Source organism: Talpa occidentalis, unplaced genomic scaffold, assembly GCF_014898055.3.
Source record: "Talpa occidentalis isolate TD23 unplaced genomic scaffold, MPIMG_talOcc4v2.1 talOcc4.7, whole genome shotgun sequence".
NCBI lineage: Eukaryota > Metazoa > Chordata > Mammalia > Eulipotyphla > Talpidae > Talpa > Talpa occidentalis.
This window is the reverse complement of record NW_023605083.1, coordinates 15,034,201-15,055,557: the sequence shown is the minus strand read 5'-3', so window position 1 is coordinate 15,055,557 and position 21,357 is coordinate 15,034,201. Positions and strand designations below refer to the sequence as shown.

The 21,357-nt window shown below is 32.4% G+C and overlaps 1 protein-coding gene across 2 annotated transcripts in view; it reads right to left on the bottom strand.

Annotated features, from left to right (window-relative positions):
* Positions 1-11,938: 11,938 nt before the first annotated feature.
* The window catches only part of ZDHHC21 (zinc finger DHHC-type palmitoyltransferase 21), a 69,005-nt gene continuing 59,586 nt past the window's right edge, over positions 11,939-21,357 (bottom strand). For both annotated transcript variants that reach the window (XM_037491849.2, XM_037491848.2), the window contains exons 8-9: positions 20,665-20,708; positions 11,939-20,132 (exon numbers count right to left, since the gene is read on the bottom strand). In XM_037491849.2, coding sequence (XP_037347746.1) covers positions 20,000-20,132; positions 20,665-20,708 — 177 coding nt within the window. In that variant the 3' untranslated portion in view covers positions 11,939-19,999. The remainder of the gene's footprint in view (positions 20,133-20,664; positions 20,709-21,357) is intronic.

Below are 21,357 nucleotides of genomic sequence, written 5' to 3'. Positions count from 1 at the left end.
CTTCTTGATCCAGTCATCTATTTTTGGGCATTTGGGTTGTTTCCAAAGCTTAGCTATTGTAAACAGTGCTGCTATAAACATAGGAGTGCAGGTGCTCTTTGGAATTGATGTTTCTGTGTCCTTTGGGTAAATACCTAGGAGTGGAATTGCTGGATCATATGGAAGCTCTATGTTTAGTAGGTCCAGAAATCTCCACACAGCTCTCCATAGTGGTTGGACCAGTTTGCACTCCCACCAACAGTGCACAAGAGTTCCTTTTTCTCCACATCCTCGCCAACATTTGTTGTTGCTAGTTTTTTTAATATGTGCCATTCTCACTGGTGTGAGATGGTATCTCATGGTAGTTTTGATTTGCATTTCCCTGATTACAAGTGATGTTGAACATTTTTTCATATGTCTGTTGGCCATTTGCACTTCCTCTTCAGAGAAGTTTCTTTTTAGCTCTTCTGCCCATTTTTTGACTGGATTATATTCTTTGTTGTTGCTGAGTCTCATCAGCTCTTTGCAGATTTTTGTGATCAGTCCTTTATCATTAGTGTTGGGTGCAAAAATGTTCTCCCAGTTGGTGGGGTTTCTCTTTGTTTTTGTTATTGTCTCTTTTGCTGTGCAGAAGCTCTTTAATTTGATGTAGTCCCAGCTGTTTATCTTTGTCTTCACTATCACTGCTTTGGGTGATGTGTCTGTAAAGATGTCTTTGATGTGCAAATCCCGTAGTGTTTTGCCTATATTTCCTTCTATGTATTAAAAAATATTCTTAGAATCCATGAGCAAGGGAAATTTTTCTGTTCCTTTGGTCTTCTTTTATTTCCTTTAACAGTTTTATAGTTTTCAATATGTGTGTGTGTGTGTGTGTGTGTGTGTGTGTGTAGGTTCTTCACCACTTTTGTTGGGCTTATTTCCAGGTATTTCATTCTTTTGAGTGTGATTGTAAATGGGATTGTATTCATTGTTTCTATTTCTTCTGATATTTTGCTTGTAGACAGAAATACCACTGATTTTTGTGTATTGCGTTTGTACCCTCTGCTGTATTCATTTATTATTTCTATTAGTTTTTTGATAGTCTTTTGGTTTCTCTCAGTATATCAGCATATTATCTACAAATGGCGAGTTTCACTTCTTCTTTTCCAATTTGGATTGTTTTTATGTCTTTTTTTTTTTTTTTTTTTTTTTTGCCTAACTGCTTCAGCTAGGACTTCCAATTCTATGTTGAACAGCAGTAGTGACAGTGGACAGCCGTGTCTTTATCCTGATCTCAGGTGAAACACTTTCAGCCTTTTGACATTGAGTATGATTTTGGCTGTAGGTTTGCCATATATGGCTTTTATAATGTTTAGATATGTTCCATTTATTCCCATTTTACAGTTTTTATCATAAATTGATGCTGAATCCGTCCAATGTTTTTTCAGCATCCACTGATAAAAATCATGTGATTTTTATCTTCCTTTTTATTAATCTGGTGAATGACATAGATTGATTTGCATATATTGAAGCAGTCTTGCATATGTGAGATGTCGCTTACTTGGTGGATGATTCTCTTAATATGTTGCTGTATTGGGTTTGCTAGGATTTTGTTGAGGGTTGGTGTTCATCAGAGATATTGATCTATAATTTTCTCTTTTTGTACGGTTTTTGTATTGTTTTGGGGTCAAGGTGATATTGGCCTCATAGAATGTGCTGGGGAGTTTTCTTCCCTTTTTGGTTTTTTTGAAGATTATAAGTAGGGTAGATATTAGGTCCTCTTTGAAGATTTGGTAGAATTCACTGTAGAAGACATCTAGTCCTGGATTTTTAGTCTTAGGGAATTTTTTTATTACTCTCGATTTTAGCACCTGTGATTGAACCATTTTAAGTTGTCTATTTCATCTTGATTCAGTGTTGGAAGGTTGTATAAGTCTAAATATTTGTCCATTTCTTTTAGATACCCCAGTTTGTTTGCAGAGAGACATTCATAATAGGGTGTTTATCATTCTATGTATTTCTGCACTATCTGTTGTAATGTCATCTCTTTCATTTCTGATTGTATTTATTTGGGCTTTCTCTTTTATTCATAAGCTTAGTTAATGGCTTGTCAATTTATTTTTTCAAAGAACCACTCTTGGTTTCACTGATCCTTTGTACTCTCTTTTTGTTTTCTATTTTATTTCTACTTTATCATTTTATATCTTACATCTTTTCTCCAATGTTCCTCTCATACTGCGTATATTTTTCTTCTATTCCTCCCATACTGCCTTTTCTCATGTGTATATGCATTGTGTCTGTGTGTGCCATTTTACTTCCTCTACTGATTTAAAACTATATTTTATTGGAATATTTGTTAGTGATTACTCCAGGCATTAGAATGCCTATTGTAACACATCATAAGCCAATATAGGTCAACACTAGATTAAATTCAAGAAAATACAGAAACGTTTTCCCAGTACAGGTTCATTTTCTCTCCTCTTTTGTGATATTTTTTGTTGTGTGTGTGTGTATATATATAAAAATATATAAATTTATAAATATATAATATAAATATATTCAATATTATATATTTAAAATTAAATATAAATTATATATAAATTAAATTTATATATAATTTATATACATTATAAATATATTAAATATAAATATATTTCAAATATACACTATAAATATATTTATATATTTATATAAATATATTTATAGTGTTTATTTTATATAAATATATATAAATATATAATAAATATAAATATATATAAACCCAAAATATGGTGTATAACCAGTAAGATACAGTAATTATAAATCCATATTTATCTAACAATGGAGCCCTAAAATATATGAAGCAAAAACCGAAACAATTAAAATATATAACTCAACAATATTTGGAGAGTTCAATACCATAATCTCAATAACTTATAGAACAACAGAAATCCTAGGATACAAAATACTTGAACAAATGTATCAACCAACTTGTCATAATTTACCTTCATAGAATGCAATACCCCAACATATATATATATATATGTTTATATATATATATATATATATATATAAAACAAAGCAAAATTTTAAATAAGGAAGATAACAAAACTAAGAATGAAAGGAAGGACTAATGACTACAGAAATGAAAAGGTTTGTAAGGGAATACTATGAACAACTTTGTGCCAATAAATTAGAAAGTTTGGATGAAACAGAAAAATTCATAGAAAGACATAAATTCCCCCCCAAAAAAGCTTGAAGAAATAGAAACCCTTAATAGACCTATAACAAATTAATACATTAAATAAGCCACTAAACACCTATCAGCAAAGAAAAGCCCAGGTCCCATTAGGTTCACCAATGAAATCTATCAAATATTTAAAGTAACAGCATAACTGTTACTACATAACTGTTTCAGGAAACAGAAAAGGAAGAGTCACTGTCTAACCCATTACTTTAGGCCAGTAATACTTTAACACTAAACCTAGCCAATACAATATATGAATACTATTGATCAATATCCCTTATAACACACACACACAAAGATACTTGAAATGCTACTATATTAACAGTTTTTAAGCAAGATAATATGTCACAACCAAGAGGGATTTTTTTCCTAGAAATGCATGCTTGGAAATACATAGTTAGTAAACATATGAAAAAGATACCCAACATCATTAATCATTTGAGAATTACAAATTAAAACCGCAATGAAATACCACTACACATTTACTAAAATGGCTAAAAACACTATCAGACCTTGTCACAGATGTGGAGTAACTGAAACCCTCACACATTCCCGGTGAGAATATAAAATGTTACTGTCACTTTTGACACCAGCTGGGTAATTTATTCTCAAACATAAATATACTATCCAATAATGATTTTCACAACAAGGTCTCTCTATCCCAGAGAAATTAAACATAAGTCCACATAAACACTTTTATGCAAGTGTTCATATCAGTATTATTCAGAACAGCATCAAACTGGAGCAAGTCACACATACATCAAGTAATGGATCAGATAGACAAAAAAAGTTATTTCCATAAATAGTCTTAATCAACAAAACAGAAAGGCTTACAGATACACAGTACAACATAGATGAACCTCAAAACTACTGAAAGCAGACAGACACAAATGATTAAATATGTATGATTCCATTTATCATAACTTTCTACAAAGTAAATCTATAATGAAACAAAGCAGCAGGTACCTATTTCTTGGGGTGGGTGCAGGGACTGATGGTAATGTTCTAAAACTGAATTTTGGTGATGGCTGCACAACAATATATTTACCACAAAGCATTCAACTATGCACATACAGCAGATTAGTTTTATGGCATTTAAACCACAACAATAAAAAAAAATTTACAGTAAATATGCATGACAAAGGAATAGTATCCAGGATATATAACAAAGTCCTCAGTTTAACTTCAGTCCTACTTAAAATGGCCTAAAGAGTTGAAAAGACATTTCCAAAAAATATGTAAGAATGATCAATATGTATGTAAAATGCTCAACATCTTAGTTTTTAAGGAAATGTAAAATCACAAGTGATGTATGAGAGTGGCTAAAATTGAAAAAGGCTGACAATACCAAGTGGTGGAAGAAAACATGGAGTAACTGGAGCTCTCTCATATATTGCCGGTGGGAAAGTAAAATGGCACAATCACTTTGGAAGTTTTGTGTGTTTATAAAGATATACCTAGCATCCAACCCAGTAATTCTATCCAAAGGCATTTATCCAAAGGAAATGAAAATATGTCTGTATAATGACTTCTATGTGAATGTTCATGGCAGTTATATTCATTATAATAAAAACTGAAAGCAACCCAGGTATCTATAACAAGTGAATACATAGCAAAGTAAGGATTATTCATCAACAACTTCTACTCATCAACAAAAATAAACAAATACTTGCAAACTAATGGTTCTCAAAATCATTATGCCAAACAAAAGCCAGCCAAAAACAGAGGACATACTATATAATTTCATTTATATGAAATTCTCGGAAAGGCAAATCTAATCTATAGTGACAGAAAGCAGACAGGTGTTTCCTAGAGCTGAGCTGCAAAAGGATCCAAGAGAACTTCTTAGGGTGATTGGATATACTATGGCTTAATCGTGTTGGTAGTTACAAAGACGAATATATTGGTAAGAACCAAAGGAAACAGACACATTAAATGTATATATTTTGCTGTATGTAAACTATGCTTCAATGAAACTGATTTTTAAATGGAAGACACAACAATATTATTTAAAAATTCAAATTATGTTCATAAAAATTAGTGAGAATAAAATCATGAAATATTTCTTGTTTCTAATGTAGCAATATTTAAAAATACTCTTTCCTGTATGAAAGTTACAATTAGCAAAATATAATCACACTTCTGAAAATTTTAACAGTAACTATGGGAAAAATAAAATGCAAATTATATATACTTTCAAGAAAAACAAGTGCCACTACAAACCAGACATCAAAAAATGAACTATGCAAAAATTATGATGGTTGACATTTTATAGATCTAAAATAAATCACTATTATTCTCCCACTATAAACTTGTTACAAAAATTAGTTTACAGAAATATAAAAAATTATTGAAGTTTACAAAAACTAAAATTGCATTGGAGTTTGCAAACAGATTCAGAACCATAATGCAAAATCACAAAACTACCAAAGTTTTTGAAAAATACTAATCTTGATTTAGGCCTTTTAAAACAGGATAAAACCTAGACAGTTTAATTATTCAGAAAATAATTAAATTTCAAAATAATTTACTTCTTCCATAAAATATGATGATTATGGGAAATTTTATTTTCCACAGATGTCCTCAATAATATATCCCATTCAACAGATTTTTCTTGAGAAATATGACTGTGACACTCTTTCCAGAAGATGGCGTCTCAGCCCCTTTCACTGAATCTAGGCAAACTTGTGACTTCTAAGGTTAGGTCAGAAAACATGATATAACTTCTAAATCTCTTGGACCATTGTCTTCTGACACCCAACCACCAAGCTGTAGAAAAGTTCAGATGTGGAAAGATCGTGTAATGGTCTGGATGACAGCAGCCACTAAAGTCCCTGCTGACAACCAGCATCAACCGACAGACATGTGAATAAACGAGGCAGTAGCTGCCTGAAGTCCCAGTGGCAGACCTTCAGTCTTCAAGTCTTTCTAGCTGAGGCTTTAGATAACATGGAATCAAGAAAAAAATGCTCAAATCCTAACACACAGGATCTGTGACCATAAAAAAAAATTGCTGGTTGTTGCTTTATATTACTAAATTTGGGGTGATTTGTTACACAGCAATAACTATAGCATCAATCACCATAAAGAAAAACAATTGGCTAAAACTTACAAGCATAATGAATAAATAAAAAAACATCAGAAAATAGTGAGTTACTAACATTCAACAAGAAGTAAACAACCCAAATGCCATGAACAAGGAATTTGGAGACAAAAAAAATGAACAGATGCCTACCTCTATTAGATTTACACAAATTTTAATATTAATATGGCTGTAAATAAAGGGGTTCGGAAGGCAATTTTGCATTTTCTATTGAAACTAAAAATATGCGTATCTTCTAACATCAACTTTATTTCTTATCTCTACCTTACAGAAATACTAGCAAATGGGCACAAAGAGTTTTATGCAAGTATTTACTATAGCACAGTTACTTGCAGCCAAAATCTCTCAGAACTCTATTTGGTGTCCATTACTGAGGCACAGTTAAATAAATTAAAGGATATTGATATGTTGAAACCTAGAGGAAAATTCAAAAAGAATGTGACAGACTTATATCTTGAGGTGGATGATCACCAAGACACATTATGTTACTAATGCAGATCAGTGGATTAGTGTGATTCTCTTTATGAAAACCAAACCATCATGCATGCATGTGATTGATGGATCTATTTGTCTGTCTGTCATTATGTGAAGGGCAATAATAATGATGCACACTAAATTACTGCCAGCAGTTACCTTTGGGGAGGACAGTGGGAGTAGGGACTTTTCACATTTGTTCTACATGGTTTTATGGGAAAAAAGGTAACAGGAATGAAAGATAGGGGCTATTATGGGAGATTTATAATTTTAAAGAATTGATCAAATAGATTTCCTGGTTACACATAAAAGTATAAAAATATATGGGAATGATACATTCCAAATTTAGAATAGTATTTACTTCTGGTAAGAAGATTCTACAAGCTGAACAACAAGAGGTAGGGAACACCAGGGGTTCTCGTAGAGGTTAGCAATCTCAGTGATGACCCAAATTATTGCATTTACTTATTTTAATATAAAAATGCACATGAAAAATAAAACAGGAAAAATTAGAGCACTTCACAGTAATATTAAGAATAGCCAAGGCCTAAATATCCCAAAACAGGTAAGTAGATAAAGAAGATATAATGGAAAAGTAATCATCAAAAAAAAGGTAACCTCATGCCATTTTCAGCCACAAGGATGGAGTTGGAAGAGATTATGGTAAGTGAAACAAGTCAAAAGGAGAAAGATAAACACCAGATGGTGTCACCAGTATATAGAATTTAGAGAAACCATAATAAGAAATAGGGAAAGACAATGACAACCTCAAAAGTTAACTCTTGCAAACTGGCTATAGAATTGGAAGCATCTAAAGGGGAAGGTGGAGGAATAGGAACAAAGAGGGAAGGTGGTGGACTAGGGGTGATTTGGTCGTGGGGACCATACAATGATCATACCTGATGGGAAGAACTCTGTTAGCACAGTATAAGAATAAATTATTATTTAAATAAATAATAAAAGCCAATAACCATTAAAAAAGAAAACCAACCAGTAATATTTGGATGAACTGGTGTTTTCTACTATGGATATTTTTCATTGTTGATTTTTTTTTAAAGATTTATTCATTTATGCATACAAGAGATGGGATACAGGCCCGAGGCCCGGGGGGTGAGAGGATTCACCAGAGACAGAGTGGGGAACAGAACAGGCAGACTGACGGAAATACACTGCTGAGGGGAGCAGCGGGCGAGACAGGAGAGGTCTGCTGCTCCATGTGGGATTATCGCCGGCTGGCAGGGATTGAACCCACGTTGCATAGGCTGTTTTAAATACTTTCAGTCATTTAAGAACTCTCTAATCACACCCAAAATTTTGATATTGGTTACTATTGGTTGTCACTAAAATATGAACCTGTTCATCAGAATGAGGGTATTTGGCCTACAGCTACATAGCTTAGACAATTCACAGGACAAATTTCGTTAACATAATGGTCACTATCCATCAATGATCACTCATCCATAGATTGATAGTAGAACTATAACACCTCTGCATCACATTAGAGTCTCAATAATTGCATCTTCCAAGAATCACAAGTTATATTGTTAGAGAACACTTCTCTTTATAAAAAATAGTAAATTTCAGCATTAAGGGTAGTTATCAATGACCATGCCACAATTAAACTGCTGCTGACACACTTAAGTGCATTTCTATAATAGCAGCAACTGAGCTTAGACTTGCATATTCCAAGTTTCCTATTTCCATGCAAAACACATTGCTCTTTGGGTGTTTGATCTTTAAGCAAAAGCACTTTCTTGTTTGGAGAAGAGGGCTAATTTGAAAAAGTACTAGGCTACTAGAGGACGTATAAAGAATGTGCTGTGACTGATACAAATATTTTTTTAAGTAAGCTTAGATTTTTTTTCCAAACTAACACACATCCTCTATCCTTCCTCATTTCTGTTTGCTCAGCTGGATGTCCACAGGGTCCAATTTTCCCTCCAATTGCCCTTGCACGCTAATATAATTGTTGCTCATGTGGGTAACTGGTAAGCCTGAAGCAGCATTTGTATGCATTTGTTTATGTATAGTACCTGGCAGCTTCTCAAATGAAGTATTATAATACAATCATGTATTTTTAGCTTTTGTCCATATAACAAGGCTGAATAGATATGACTCATTAAGGATGTTGTATTTTTAGTGCTTCAAAAGCAGAAATATGCAAGCATAAATCCTCTTTTTAGCAGTTAATGTTTCTCTTCATTTATCAAATAGAGTCCATGAACTTGAGGCTTAGATGCCTACACTCTGTCCTATATTCCCTCACTGCTTTCCTCCCCAAACGGAGCCAAATTAATGAGATTTAAACAAACTGACACAAACAAACGAACATAAGCTTAAAAATGAAGTAAAGTCAGTATCACTTAACATGCACTTGATAAAGCAGTAAAAATGGCCAGCTTCATAAATTCTTGATTTTTGAGTACATTTTAAATATTGACAACATGGGACATACACAGCACTTGACTAGTTGCTTGATTGTTTATTCTTGAGGAGAAGGACTTGTGTGACTGTTGGATTTGCCAGCTGAACTAACCACTTTTTTCATGGAACACTGTTTTTTACTTGAAAAAGTAACTGAAGAACCAAGGATTTTTAGTCATGGGTACTTGGCAAACATTTTCTCAAAAATGAGTGAACCTGTCAGTTCAAGGAGAACCAATACTAGTATGTGGTTACCAATGATAAAATTCAAGATTTCAAGGGAAAACAAAATTTGGAAAAATGTAATATGTTATTATAAGCACAACAGTTTTCCAGTTCTTATTTTTCTAACAAGATCAGTGGTGATTTTTTTATACTTAACTTTATAAAAGGAAATGTGTCAACACTTGTAAGATTTGCATTACTCTAATAGTTTCCAAATGACCAATGAATAATGTCACAAAATCATGTATGGGTTAAGGGCCTTTGAAAGTAAAAAAGAGACGAGTAGATTTTAATGTAACAGAGTATGAAGAGTTCCTTGGCATTGTTTCTAGTTCCACATTGAAACTAAAATTTAAGGAACCATCAATTGTTGAGTTTTTATGTAGCTGCAAAGAATATCTAGTCACTTGAAAGGAATATTAAAATCTTCCTCCTTGGTTCTTCTAAAAATTAAAAATAAAACTACCACATGATTCAGCAATTCTATTTCTAGGTATTATTCAAAGACTATGAAAACACTAATTCAAAAAGGTATATGTACTCTTATGTTCACTGCAGCATTTAGAATAGTCGAATTATGGAAACAACCTAGTTTTCCATGGACAAATGATTGGATAAAGACGTGTGTGTGTGTGTGTGAATACTACTCACCTATAGAAAAGATAAAAGTTTGTCATTTGGGACAAGAAAAATGGAACTTGAGGGGATTATGCTAAGTGCAACATATCAGAAGGGAAAAGAAAAATACCAGATGATCTCATTTATATGGGGAATATAAAGAAACAAAGCAAATGAACAGATAAAACAAAAATCCTTGTATTCAGACAACAGAATTGAGGTTACCAGAGGGGGTGAAAGTGGAGGATTGGGGGATGGGAGGATGGGAGTAAAAGGTAGAGAGTGGGTCCAGTAGACTTTGGTGGAGAATCATTAGTATTTTGGTGGTAGGTATGGCTTGGTATCACACATTTCAAGAAGTGTAAACCTGTACTCCAAAACATATACAGTGTTACAAAATAATGTCACCGCAATAAAAATAAATCAAATATTCCTCCTTTTCCTAGCTGCATTATTTGCACAATACTGGATTTTTCCAGGTACTCCAACCAGACTAATGTAACAAGTTGAATGCAGTACCAGTACAAGTATCCAACTCTCTTTTATGAAGGCAGATATTAAATTTTTCCAAAAATGTAAAATTATGGCTCTCTAAAAAATGCATTATGTTCACATGCAAAGGCTTCAATGTGTTTAAATGAATTAATAAAGAAGCACTTAAAATATTTCTGTTTAATTTCAATATAGTCAATACTGACAACCCACATAAACAAAACTCTTTGGACTTGCAATAATTTTCATGAATTTAAAGGAGTCAGTCCTGAAACCAAAACATTTGAGATTTGCTGTTACTAATCATCACTGAGAGCACAATTTCTGAAAATGCTATTTAGAATAAGAGCAAGAGAAATTAAAAAGGGAACAAGATTAAAGTTTTATAATTCTTGAAAGGTTATCAGAATGTAACAGTTTGCTTTGATTTACCAATGTAGCAAAAGTAAATTTTATTTGCAGGGTCTCCCCTGGTGGCTCAGCGATTGGGCGCTGGGCTGCGAAGCTGCCCGCAGCCTCTGCAGCGCCAGTTCGATCCCCGGCCACCGGCAAGGGTTCCACATGGCACGACAGACCTGTCCTATCTCGCCCACTGCTCCCCTCAGCAGTGTATTTTATCAGTCTGCCTGTTCTGTTATCCCACTCTGTCTCTGGTGAATTCTCTCACCCTCCCACGCTTCTGACTGTACCCAGTGCTTGTATAAATAAATAAATAAATCTTTAAAAAAATTTTTTCTATTTGCAACATCACCAATTCATTTATCTGTTAATCCAGTTTATCAACTTTTTATAATACAAATTTTAGAAAGAATTTTAAACAGAGTTAATAAGCCCCATTTTACAATCTCCAGGCAGTTTCTATTCCTTCACCATTTCTAAGACATTTCAGGTGATATTTTTGACTAATTTATACTCACTAATACAGACTCCTCCTATGGGAATTCTGGCATACAGAAGACAATTGAGACTTGAGAAATCTGTCAATAAGAAGCTGTCCAAATACTCTTAATTAAAATGTAATCTCAGGAGAGCAAAAGCTTTAACTCAATATGCCCAGATTTAAAATAGAGCCTAGACGTATACTTAAAATCTCTGCATTTTATATTGTGTAAATTATTCCTCAAAAAAAAAATTTCCACAAAATAGAATTTTACAAAATTATTTATTAAATTAGGAGACTGAATCTAGCCATCTTAGTCATCTGTAGGCAAATATGCATTCAACTCTCATGTATACCTGAGAAATGAATTAATTCTTCTTCTTGAAAATGAATTAATAGTGAGATTATAGTACAATAATATCCTAAGGTTACTAACTGAACAGTCATCCAAATTGTATAAAACTAAAAAAGTGAGCTATCAGGCTGATAAGGGCTGAAATCTAGAACTTGGGTTGATTTTAATAAAGAAGGGAGGGAGAGAAAAACAACCCTATGTTTTTAAAAAATATTTATTAAAAATAAGATTTCTAAAAATACAATACATAATACATTTCAGGAGAAGTAAAAATTCCACAATTTAAATTAAACACAATATGCAAAGAAAAATAGAAATATTACATGAATAAAATTAAATCACAAAATAAATTTCAAAAAAAATTGTTCTTAAGGTAGATGATGTGTTGTTTTTTTTTCATTTTAAGAACCAGTGTAGATGTTTCATGTAAATAGGAATATTTCAGGAACATGGTTCTCACATGTCATTAACCTCCCTCTTCCCTGTTATCTCTCCACGAGTATATTCTTTATTATCATTCATCAGCACTAGAAGTTTTGTGACAATTTCTCTTTAAATGCTCTTAGGGGAACAGCCAAGGTAAAACAACAGACAAAGCACAGGAAAACAGCACTCAGATTTAAATATATGCACTAAATGCAAAAATGCCCAACAGATTTAGAAACAGGATCTTCATATGGATATTGGAACATACCATTATTAAAATAAAAGTTTTTCTTCTCAGGGAGATGATAGACACAATTTGAGGTTGCGACAAGATTTTAGGAGTGTAAAAATAACACAGATAGTCCCTATTCGTCAATCTTGGCAGTCAGAATTTAAAAGACTTAACTCCACACACAGAGTTCATACAGCTTGATCATCTGTGCTCAGTCTCACCAACAGCCTGTCCTGTCCCCCACCTGGGACTTTCAACTCCCTTGTCTGAACCTCACTCTGATTGTAGTGCAAATTCTTCCTATCATATCAGTTGCTTTATTCTACCTGTGCTAAAGTAGAAATTTCTTTTTATATTTATCCCTGGGGGACAGCAGATAGTGGTAAATTCTCTACCACCCAGTACCCTGAACAAATTACATTCAGCCACACTAAATTATATGATACATAAACAAGGCAAATAACTCAGAAATCAGTATGTAGCAACAAAATCTAGGAAATAAATCATTGGCAGATTAGGGACATAATGTTGCTTCATCCAATTTTTCAAACATATTTTGCATTTACCTCTAATGACATGTACATCTGTATTTCTATGTGTCATTCAAAGATACAGGAGTCACATTTCACATAAATTTCAGGCTTGAATTTTTTTTCCATTCAGAATACACTGCAAAACCATAAATAATACCTACATTCAAGATGAGGTTGATTTCAGTTGACTGAAAATAATGCAAAACATTCCTAAATGCGACTGTCTGCTTTTCCAGTACATACAAACTGTTATCTTTTTGCCCGAATTTTTAACCATTTCAGTGACAGTTCAAGGACACTAAATGAATGTTTTGAAAATTTGTGGGGAAAAAAAAAATGGGATCCAGGATAGAATATATATCACAATTATATTGGGACTACTACAGTACTTCGAAAGGGCATTTTCTCCCATAATTTTTGTAAAATGAATCATTAAGCAGAATTAAGTTTCTTTTAAATAATCCTACCCTTCTTTGTTACGTAAAGCGAGTAACAACATCCAGACTTCTAATTTTTTTTATAAAGTTCAATTTTCTATTAACATCATTTACTCTTGGGGAAGTTTATATATGCAAGTGGGTTTTAAAGCATTCTTTAAACTTTATTTGAAAATAGATAAATGGCAATACTCTTTCATGCCATTAAAGATTATACACACTCACATACACACACACACAGATGCAGTATTCTTCAATTGTAATCAGAGTAGACCCATAACTTCTAATTTTAGCATTTTGTTTCAGCATTCATTAAAGGGGTCCAATAAACTATATAATTCATTTATAGAAATAAAAGTATAGTTATTATTTCTTATGTATTCCTGCAAAAAAAATTTTGTGAAAAGTGCTTCAATTACTTTTTGTAACTTCTACCTATTAAACTACCTTTTAAATAGCCAATCTATACTAAAATACAAAAGGAAACCCAAACTAATCTGCCTAACTAAAAAAGTGTACTCAAGTGAGATTTAAAACCAACCAAACTGAGGCAGCAGTGTGCAAAAACTAAGATCTGTTAATATTTCTTTGTAACATTAAATTCTATTTTACAAACACAAGGATGTAAAAAGAAAACTCTGAGTCAACCAAAAAGAAAATTAACTCTTTGGTACAGGAATTAAAAATGTCACTCAATGTTAAAGTGAGTAGCACCAGGATGCTGTAGTTGTTGAGGTTGTAAAACACTAACTTCAGGCACCAGTAGGTTACAATGTCACCCAGTGCATACTGGCAAGAACACAGAGCTTAGCAATATGCAGACAAGCTTTCCCTTTAGTTAACAGTCAGTGCAACTAAACCCTGTACTTAGTCAAACAGGCAAGTGAATCTACAAAAAGAAAACACATCTTTTGTTGATGCAGCTTTGTCCACATTTTTGTTTATATATAAAGCTATCAATACCAAAAAAGATCAGAATGTTGTGTTGAGCTGTGAAAAGCACATTACATGTTGCAGGTATTCACAATACCGAAAGATATGAAGACCTTCAAGGTATCAAGAATTCCAAAATTGCCCAAACTTTAAGGTAAAAATTATCTTTTATATACAAAATCACTTTTCCTCTAGTGATAAACTTCATTGTAATACTTGAGACCTATAAATAAGGTCTCAGTTTTCTCAATCAAACTTGGGCAACCTATTCATTCCTCCTTGACATTAAATAGCTGCACCTTCCACATTATTCTTAATACTTCATATTAGCATACACGACACTTATAATATTTAAAAGTAGAATATCATCTCAAAAGTATCTGGCCAGCTGAAGAGACCCACATTATAAATTCCTTGAATAAAATAAGTACATGTACTAACAACTCTTACATTAAAATGGTGTCAATAGAGATAAAGGCTGAAATGACTGCAGCAGGGAGGTTTTCCAATGTCATAGAAAGTCTATGCAGTCAGCCCTGTTATTGAGAAGTTGATTATCCATATTCTAGCTAACCTTCTCTCAATTTTAATAAGGGTCTCCTATTTTCTTTGTCCAATATTTTGACTACTCACTACTCTTTTGTACTTGTCCTCTACAGTGGATAAGAAGAAAAGGACATAAGAACATTAAAGATATAATAATGGAAAATACTGGCAATACCAATGATAAAATTTTTAAATAAGATACTTATATCTGTTTCAAATTAGCACTAGCAGGCAGTATTGCAATATCCAAAGAACAAATATGCAGCAAATTTGTTGTTAAAAATTGAACAATTATAACAAAAGGATACATACATCAGCGAAAGCTCTTTCCTGAAGTTTAAAACCATCATATAAAGACAGCAGAAATGCTAAATATCAGTTTAAAGAATTAACAACACTGGATCAGAAGACTTCAAGCAAGTTGGTTCTATTACTTTCTCAAATTCTACAATGGAATAGTCTAGAATTCCCCTGAAAATGGCTAAAAACAGAATATAATGCGAATTATGATTAATAAGAAAATTACAAGAATGATTTCTAGTATTGAAAATAATAAATGTGCACATTAAATAATATACTCATTCATTAGTTAATTATATGGTTAATAATACTAGCAAGCAGAACATACTAAACGACTTACTAACCACACTTGCCAATACTTACATTTTTGAAAGCAACAGTAGCTGGATTAGAAGAAACAAAACCTAATACTTGTACCTATTACTAAACTACTTAATGTTTGTAAGTGTAAAGTTTAGCAAATAAATTTGAGATATAGCTACATATATTAGAGTTCATGTAAAAAACTTGCTTAATGCGCCTCCCTGGTGGCGCAAGGGATTAAATTTCAGCATTAACAAGCTATGGAAGATATAGCAGCCACTGCAGCACAAGTTCCATCCCTGGCCAGAGTGCTAACCCACATGGTGCAGAAGACCTCCCCTGTCTCGCTTGCTGCTCCCCTCAGCAGTGTAACTGCCTATTCTGCTCCCTGCTGTCTCTGGTGAGTCATCTTACTCCCCACACCTCTGGCCTATACCCCAGCTCTTGTATGTATAAATAAATACATCTTTAAAAAAAAAAAACTTGCTTAATGGAAGCAGCTATAAACTAATGAACTTGTGTTGGGTAAACTTTTAGAGAAAAGTCCAGGGAGAAACAAGCAGCTCTTTTGATGAATATTAATGTCATTGTAAACCAGGGCTGGACAGACTATGATTTTATAGCAACACATGTGAGAACACTTGTAGTACCCTGTGATCCAACACATGTAAAACTGTGTGGTCATAATCTAAATAACTTGATGCTTCCTGGATAGAAGTGTTGTCCTAACTTAAGTGTTTATGATTAGCATTCAGAATTAATATGCCCCTCTGGGTGAAATATGTTACTTCTATGCACTTCAACTAACTACTAGAATAGAAGTCACTTGAAAAAGTCTAATAAAAAATAGCTGTAATCCTTAATCCTTAGAGAAAAATACCACTAAGCATTAGCAGAAATTCACTCATTAATTGGGACAATTCTAACTCAGTTGTTAAACTATACTTTATGTATGCTTACTGTCTCTACTTCTATTACTATTAAAAGCAAACTATGCCTTCTTCTGTTAAGAGGTTAATTAACTGTAATTTTAAATATAGCTATCTCATATTAAACATAAATATTTTTAATACAACTCCAGCAAAATAGTCATTTTCTTATGCTGGAAGATCATTGATTATTAAAGTGTAAGTCTTGGTTACAAAGTACAATTGAATGTTCACTGTTTGAAGGATTCTGAACTCAGTCAACTTTTACCTACAATTTTATGTCCATAAACATTTTTCTTTGCAGAAAAGAACAACAAACACAACTATTCAGGACATGTAACATAATTCTAGGTAAAAATCTTTCATGTCCAAAAGTCTAATAAACGACTTTTCTGATGTAAAACATCCTTTAGCATACATTTTTCTTAAAATGTAACGGAAGATGAAGAAATAGGTCATCTAATAAATAGATCAGATCAGCAATCTCACTACTCATAATTATTTCAAATGCTCAACAACATTGGTTATTTTCATGATTCTCCAGAATATATAGATAATTGGCTACTACAACTGTAGCTGTAACTCTAACTCTGACTAGGGAAGTTTAAAAAAAATGAGGAAAGGAAGTATAGAAAGAATTATTTACTTCTTATTTCTTAACATTTTAATGCAATAGTAGGATAAAAATCATTCCAAACTGAGATTAAGAAAACTAAATGTATTTTTTAGATATGCAATAAAACATATTAGATACTTGTTTGCCACTGTAACTACAATAAGTTTCTCTGTTTCATAATAAATGTGTAATTTTAATGTAACATCTTAAATGTGTAAAATTTTAATGTAACATCTTTTCTCATTTTAAGAACCTAATTTGTCAAAATAAGGCTTAACATAAAATTCATGAAATGGTTTACATTTGTTTATCCTTATCTAATACAAATTTGATAGTAAAAATAAAAGACAATACATAAATGAAGAAAAGCAGTCATATTTTCATGAACTAGACACTGACAATATACACAAGAACACATTCATTTCATAAAATTTTACATTTTTGTACATATACTCCCCCTAAGTTTGTACCTCTGATATGAAGAATTTGACTATACAATTTACTTATGAGGCAGTAACTCTCTAGAGCCAGTATAATTACACCAATTAGCCAAAAGAGGGCGCAGAGAGAACACTGGAGTTTACATACTCCCTAGGAAACTCAAGTTATCTAAGAATTACAAAACTGAGTTAGGTGTGCTAACTTGGGAATACCAAAAGTTACAGGATTAAGTATAGATAGCGATACGTTAATATAGGTTCTTATATAAGCATATTGATATATAGCATTTCTGCCATTCGAACAAAACACACACATTCCTTGCCTAGTGTTTGTATTCAAGGAACTTAGAGAAACTGTAAATACACAGGGATGAGGACCAAGGAAGGTAAAAGAGAAGGCGGGAACAGGATGGGTGCTATAAGTGGGATAGCTAAGAAAAAATAAAACAAAATCCTCATAATTGGGAAAGTGACCACCACTGCTTCTCATTATTAAAGCAAATGTTGGTACTGAATATCTCTAGTACCGTTCAAAGTAGCTGTTATTATATGAAATATAAATATGTTTTATAAAGCACTTTAAGGAGTCTTGACTAAACTTTGTGATTTTCTCAAGGCCCTCATTTGAAATGAATATATTCAACATGAGGCATTCAACTGATCTATCTACAATATCTATACATTATTTCCTTATAATAGATAGTTCTAATACCAGGTCAATTTGGTCAATAAATTAGCTAGCACAAACTGAACCTATTTGCCTGACACAAACTACCAATTCTGTGATTCATTAAGCTCTATAAATATATTTCATATTAAATTTACTATGTATCTTATCAGCACCAATAAGTATTTTCATTTGCCACTCTAAGTTTTTAAATAAAGCATTCTAATCAAACACGAAAAACATGGTACTTATATCTGAGAACAGCTTAGTCTATTATTTTAGAAGATATTTACAATTTCTGAAAGAACATAATTAATTGACTGACAATTGTAACCTTCTGTTCTCGTGATTTCCCAGGTATGACTTCTTATTATCAAAACTAAAAGGAAAATATTGACATGCGCCAAGAACAGAAAACCCCTTCAATCTTCTCTTCAAGGGAAAGACTGACACATATATATATACATATATATATATATGTATATATACACACACACACACACATATATACACACACACACATATATATATATTTTAAAGATACATGGATTTTGCAGTATTCTAATGGAAAAAAATTTTAAAGCTGAATTTTTTTCAAAGCATGCTACATGTCTTTTCACACAAATTTCTATGCTTTTCAAGAGACCATCACTATTTGCAATTTAATTTGTATATGGCTAGTGATATAGATCATTAAATTTTCTTATTTCAAAGTCATTTCCTAACACTAGCTACTAATAAAAGGTCTTTTAATCTAAATCATCGTTGGCCAATTTCAATTTAATTTCAATTTGGAGGACTGATTATGGATAGACAAAAGTTACATTTATTAGTAACTTCCTATAAATAAAATTTCAATGTCAATTGGCCAATATCTATTAAATATAAACCTTTATTGTACAGTTTTAGATCTATTAGTAGGTAAATAAAAGTATATGTATTTTCAAAAGCACAATATTCCTCTTTATACTGTACATTATATATTACCTAGTTATACTAGCATCTTAAAAACATATGCATTCTAATATAACTGCACTAGAAAAAGTATCTGTGAAATTATTGCAAATTCTCTACCCTTTTCCCTCATCAAAACCTTAGGGTAAAATAGGACTACATGCCCACTGCTCACAAATTTCTCCTTGGAGCAAATATTTTAACCACCACCACTTAACACAACGGTATAGGGAGGAAAATGGAGGGCTAATGTGAACCAAAAATTTAAGCTTTCTCTAAATAAGGTAGGTAGTTGGTGTTTTATTTTAGTGGTGTTTTTACTTTCTTTTGATGAAGAAAAAGTAGAAAAAGCTAGAAAGCTACTTCTAAGAAAACACTGCCCCTTTTATTTTGTTTTATTGTCATTCAATCCTAAACTGTATTTTAAAAAATCCTGCAGCACATATAAAAGGAAGTATATATTTTATATTGTACTTGAAAAAGAAAATTTACATATAAGATGTATCAACCTTTGTAAAACCTGAACAATTAATTTCAGATTTGGTTAGTACTGCTTAGAGTGAAAATTTAAATAAACATCTGAAATGTCCAATAAATTAAAATAAGTAATATTGTCAGTACTAAAAGAAATCATGTAAATTATTTTAAACCAATCATTGCCTTTTGATATTAATAACAAAAGCATTTAAAGAAATCCCTGTGGATACCAAATTTGAAAGTAAACATGCTTTAAAACTTAAATATAGATCTTGTATTAGTCCCACAACAGGATCAAGATCACTATTAAAATAAAGCCTGGGGCACATTATGATGCCTAAGATTGGTGGGTGGATTTTAATTGACTTGAAGACTGTCATAGTTCTATTATCAGAAAACCTGTAACGCATTTCCAGCATGGAGGACCCATCTGTGCCCACCATCCATCTGTTTAGACGTGATTGGCAAAGTGGTAGGGAACTCGCAGTGGTTGCCTCTGCCTGAAAGGAATAAACCACAGGATCTTCCAACGAGTGCCAAAAACTTCTGAGAAGGTCTGCTGCCATGGCTTTCGGGGCCTCGATCTACAGAAGACAGCATTATTAGTGAAAGACAGCACTCCCATGGTGCACTTCAGTCAGCTAAAACAATACAGGTTGGCTGGGGATCCATTACTGGACTCTGATGAATTGTGTCCCAGCATCACAAATACAGCTTTTCTTTCATTATGGCATGCAGCTGAGTTTTAACTCTGGATAGCAGATATTGTATCTGTGTCGTCAATCAACCAAGAGGAACTTTTGAAGCAGAGGAGAATCTCAGGATTAACAGAATGTGTGTCAACAACACAGTAGCAAATCTCTTTTGATGTACTTTCAGGACAAATAATTCAATGTACTTTAGTTAGACAAGGAACAAGAATTATCAGTATTTATTTTGCTCAAAAACTATCATGGCTAGAAGATTCCTGCTATAAGACTGATTTACACTTGTCTAGTTCAGGCCCTAGACAAGACACCAGGAAAATTATGTTTCCATTATGTTGCACACATCTTTCAAATGTGACCAGTTGTTTCCATTTTTAATAATAACACCATAGACTTCATTTATACTTACATTTCTTCACAACAGTTTGACATCTTTTCAATAGATGTTGTATCCTATTAAAAATTAAAAAAATATACTTAGTAACTAAGTTATCAAGACTTTGTATTTCATGTTTTTATTCAGTTTCTTCTAAAGATACAGAGTTTATGTATGAGTACTAAGAATTTTAAATTATCTATATACATTGCCAAAATTCCCCTGAAAAAACAGAATCAGTGTTACAGCATAACAAAATTTTTTTTCAATTACAAACTTCACAAAAATTATAGAAACTCACCTCATTGAAATACAACCTTTTATTATACTCCTTTCCTTGATAATCCTTTTAAAAGTCTAGTATCTATTTTTAATTCAACTGTCAGTGAATGTACAAAAAAAAATAAATACCCAATGACAAATGAAAGATACTAAAGAACAGAAAACTGCCAACAGCGTAAGAGGGTTACTGGCTCTGGATTTCTGTAAGCAAACGCAAATTCAACAAGGCATTCACCACACTACAATATCTATTACTTCAAAACAGGGAAGTTAACAGATTAGTGTATCCTGATAAAAACTATTTCCTTTTGTTCGATAGAAAAGTCAGTCTCTTCATAATAATGCAATTTCTTATTATGTGTTTTCTGAGGCTCAAAACACAAATATATAAGAAAAACAATTCAACAAACAGAAAAAAAAGATTGTAAACATACTGGCTTCATT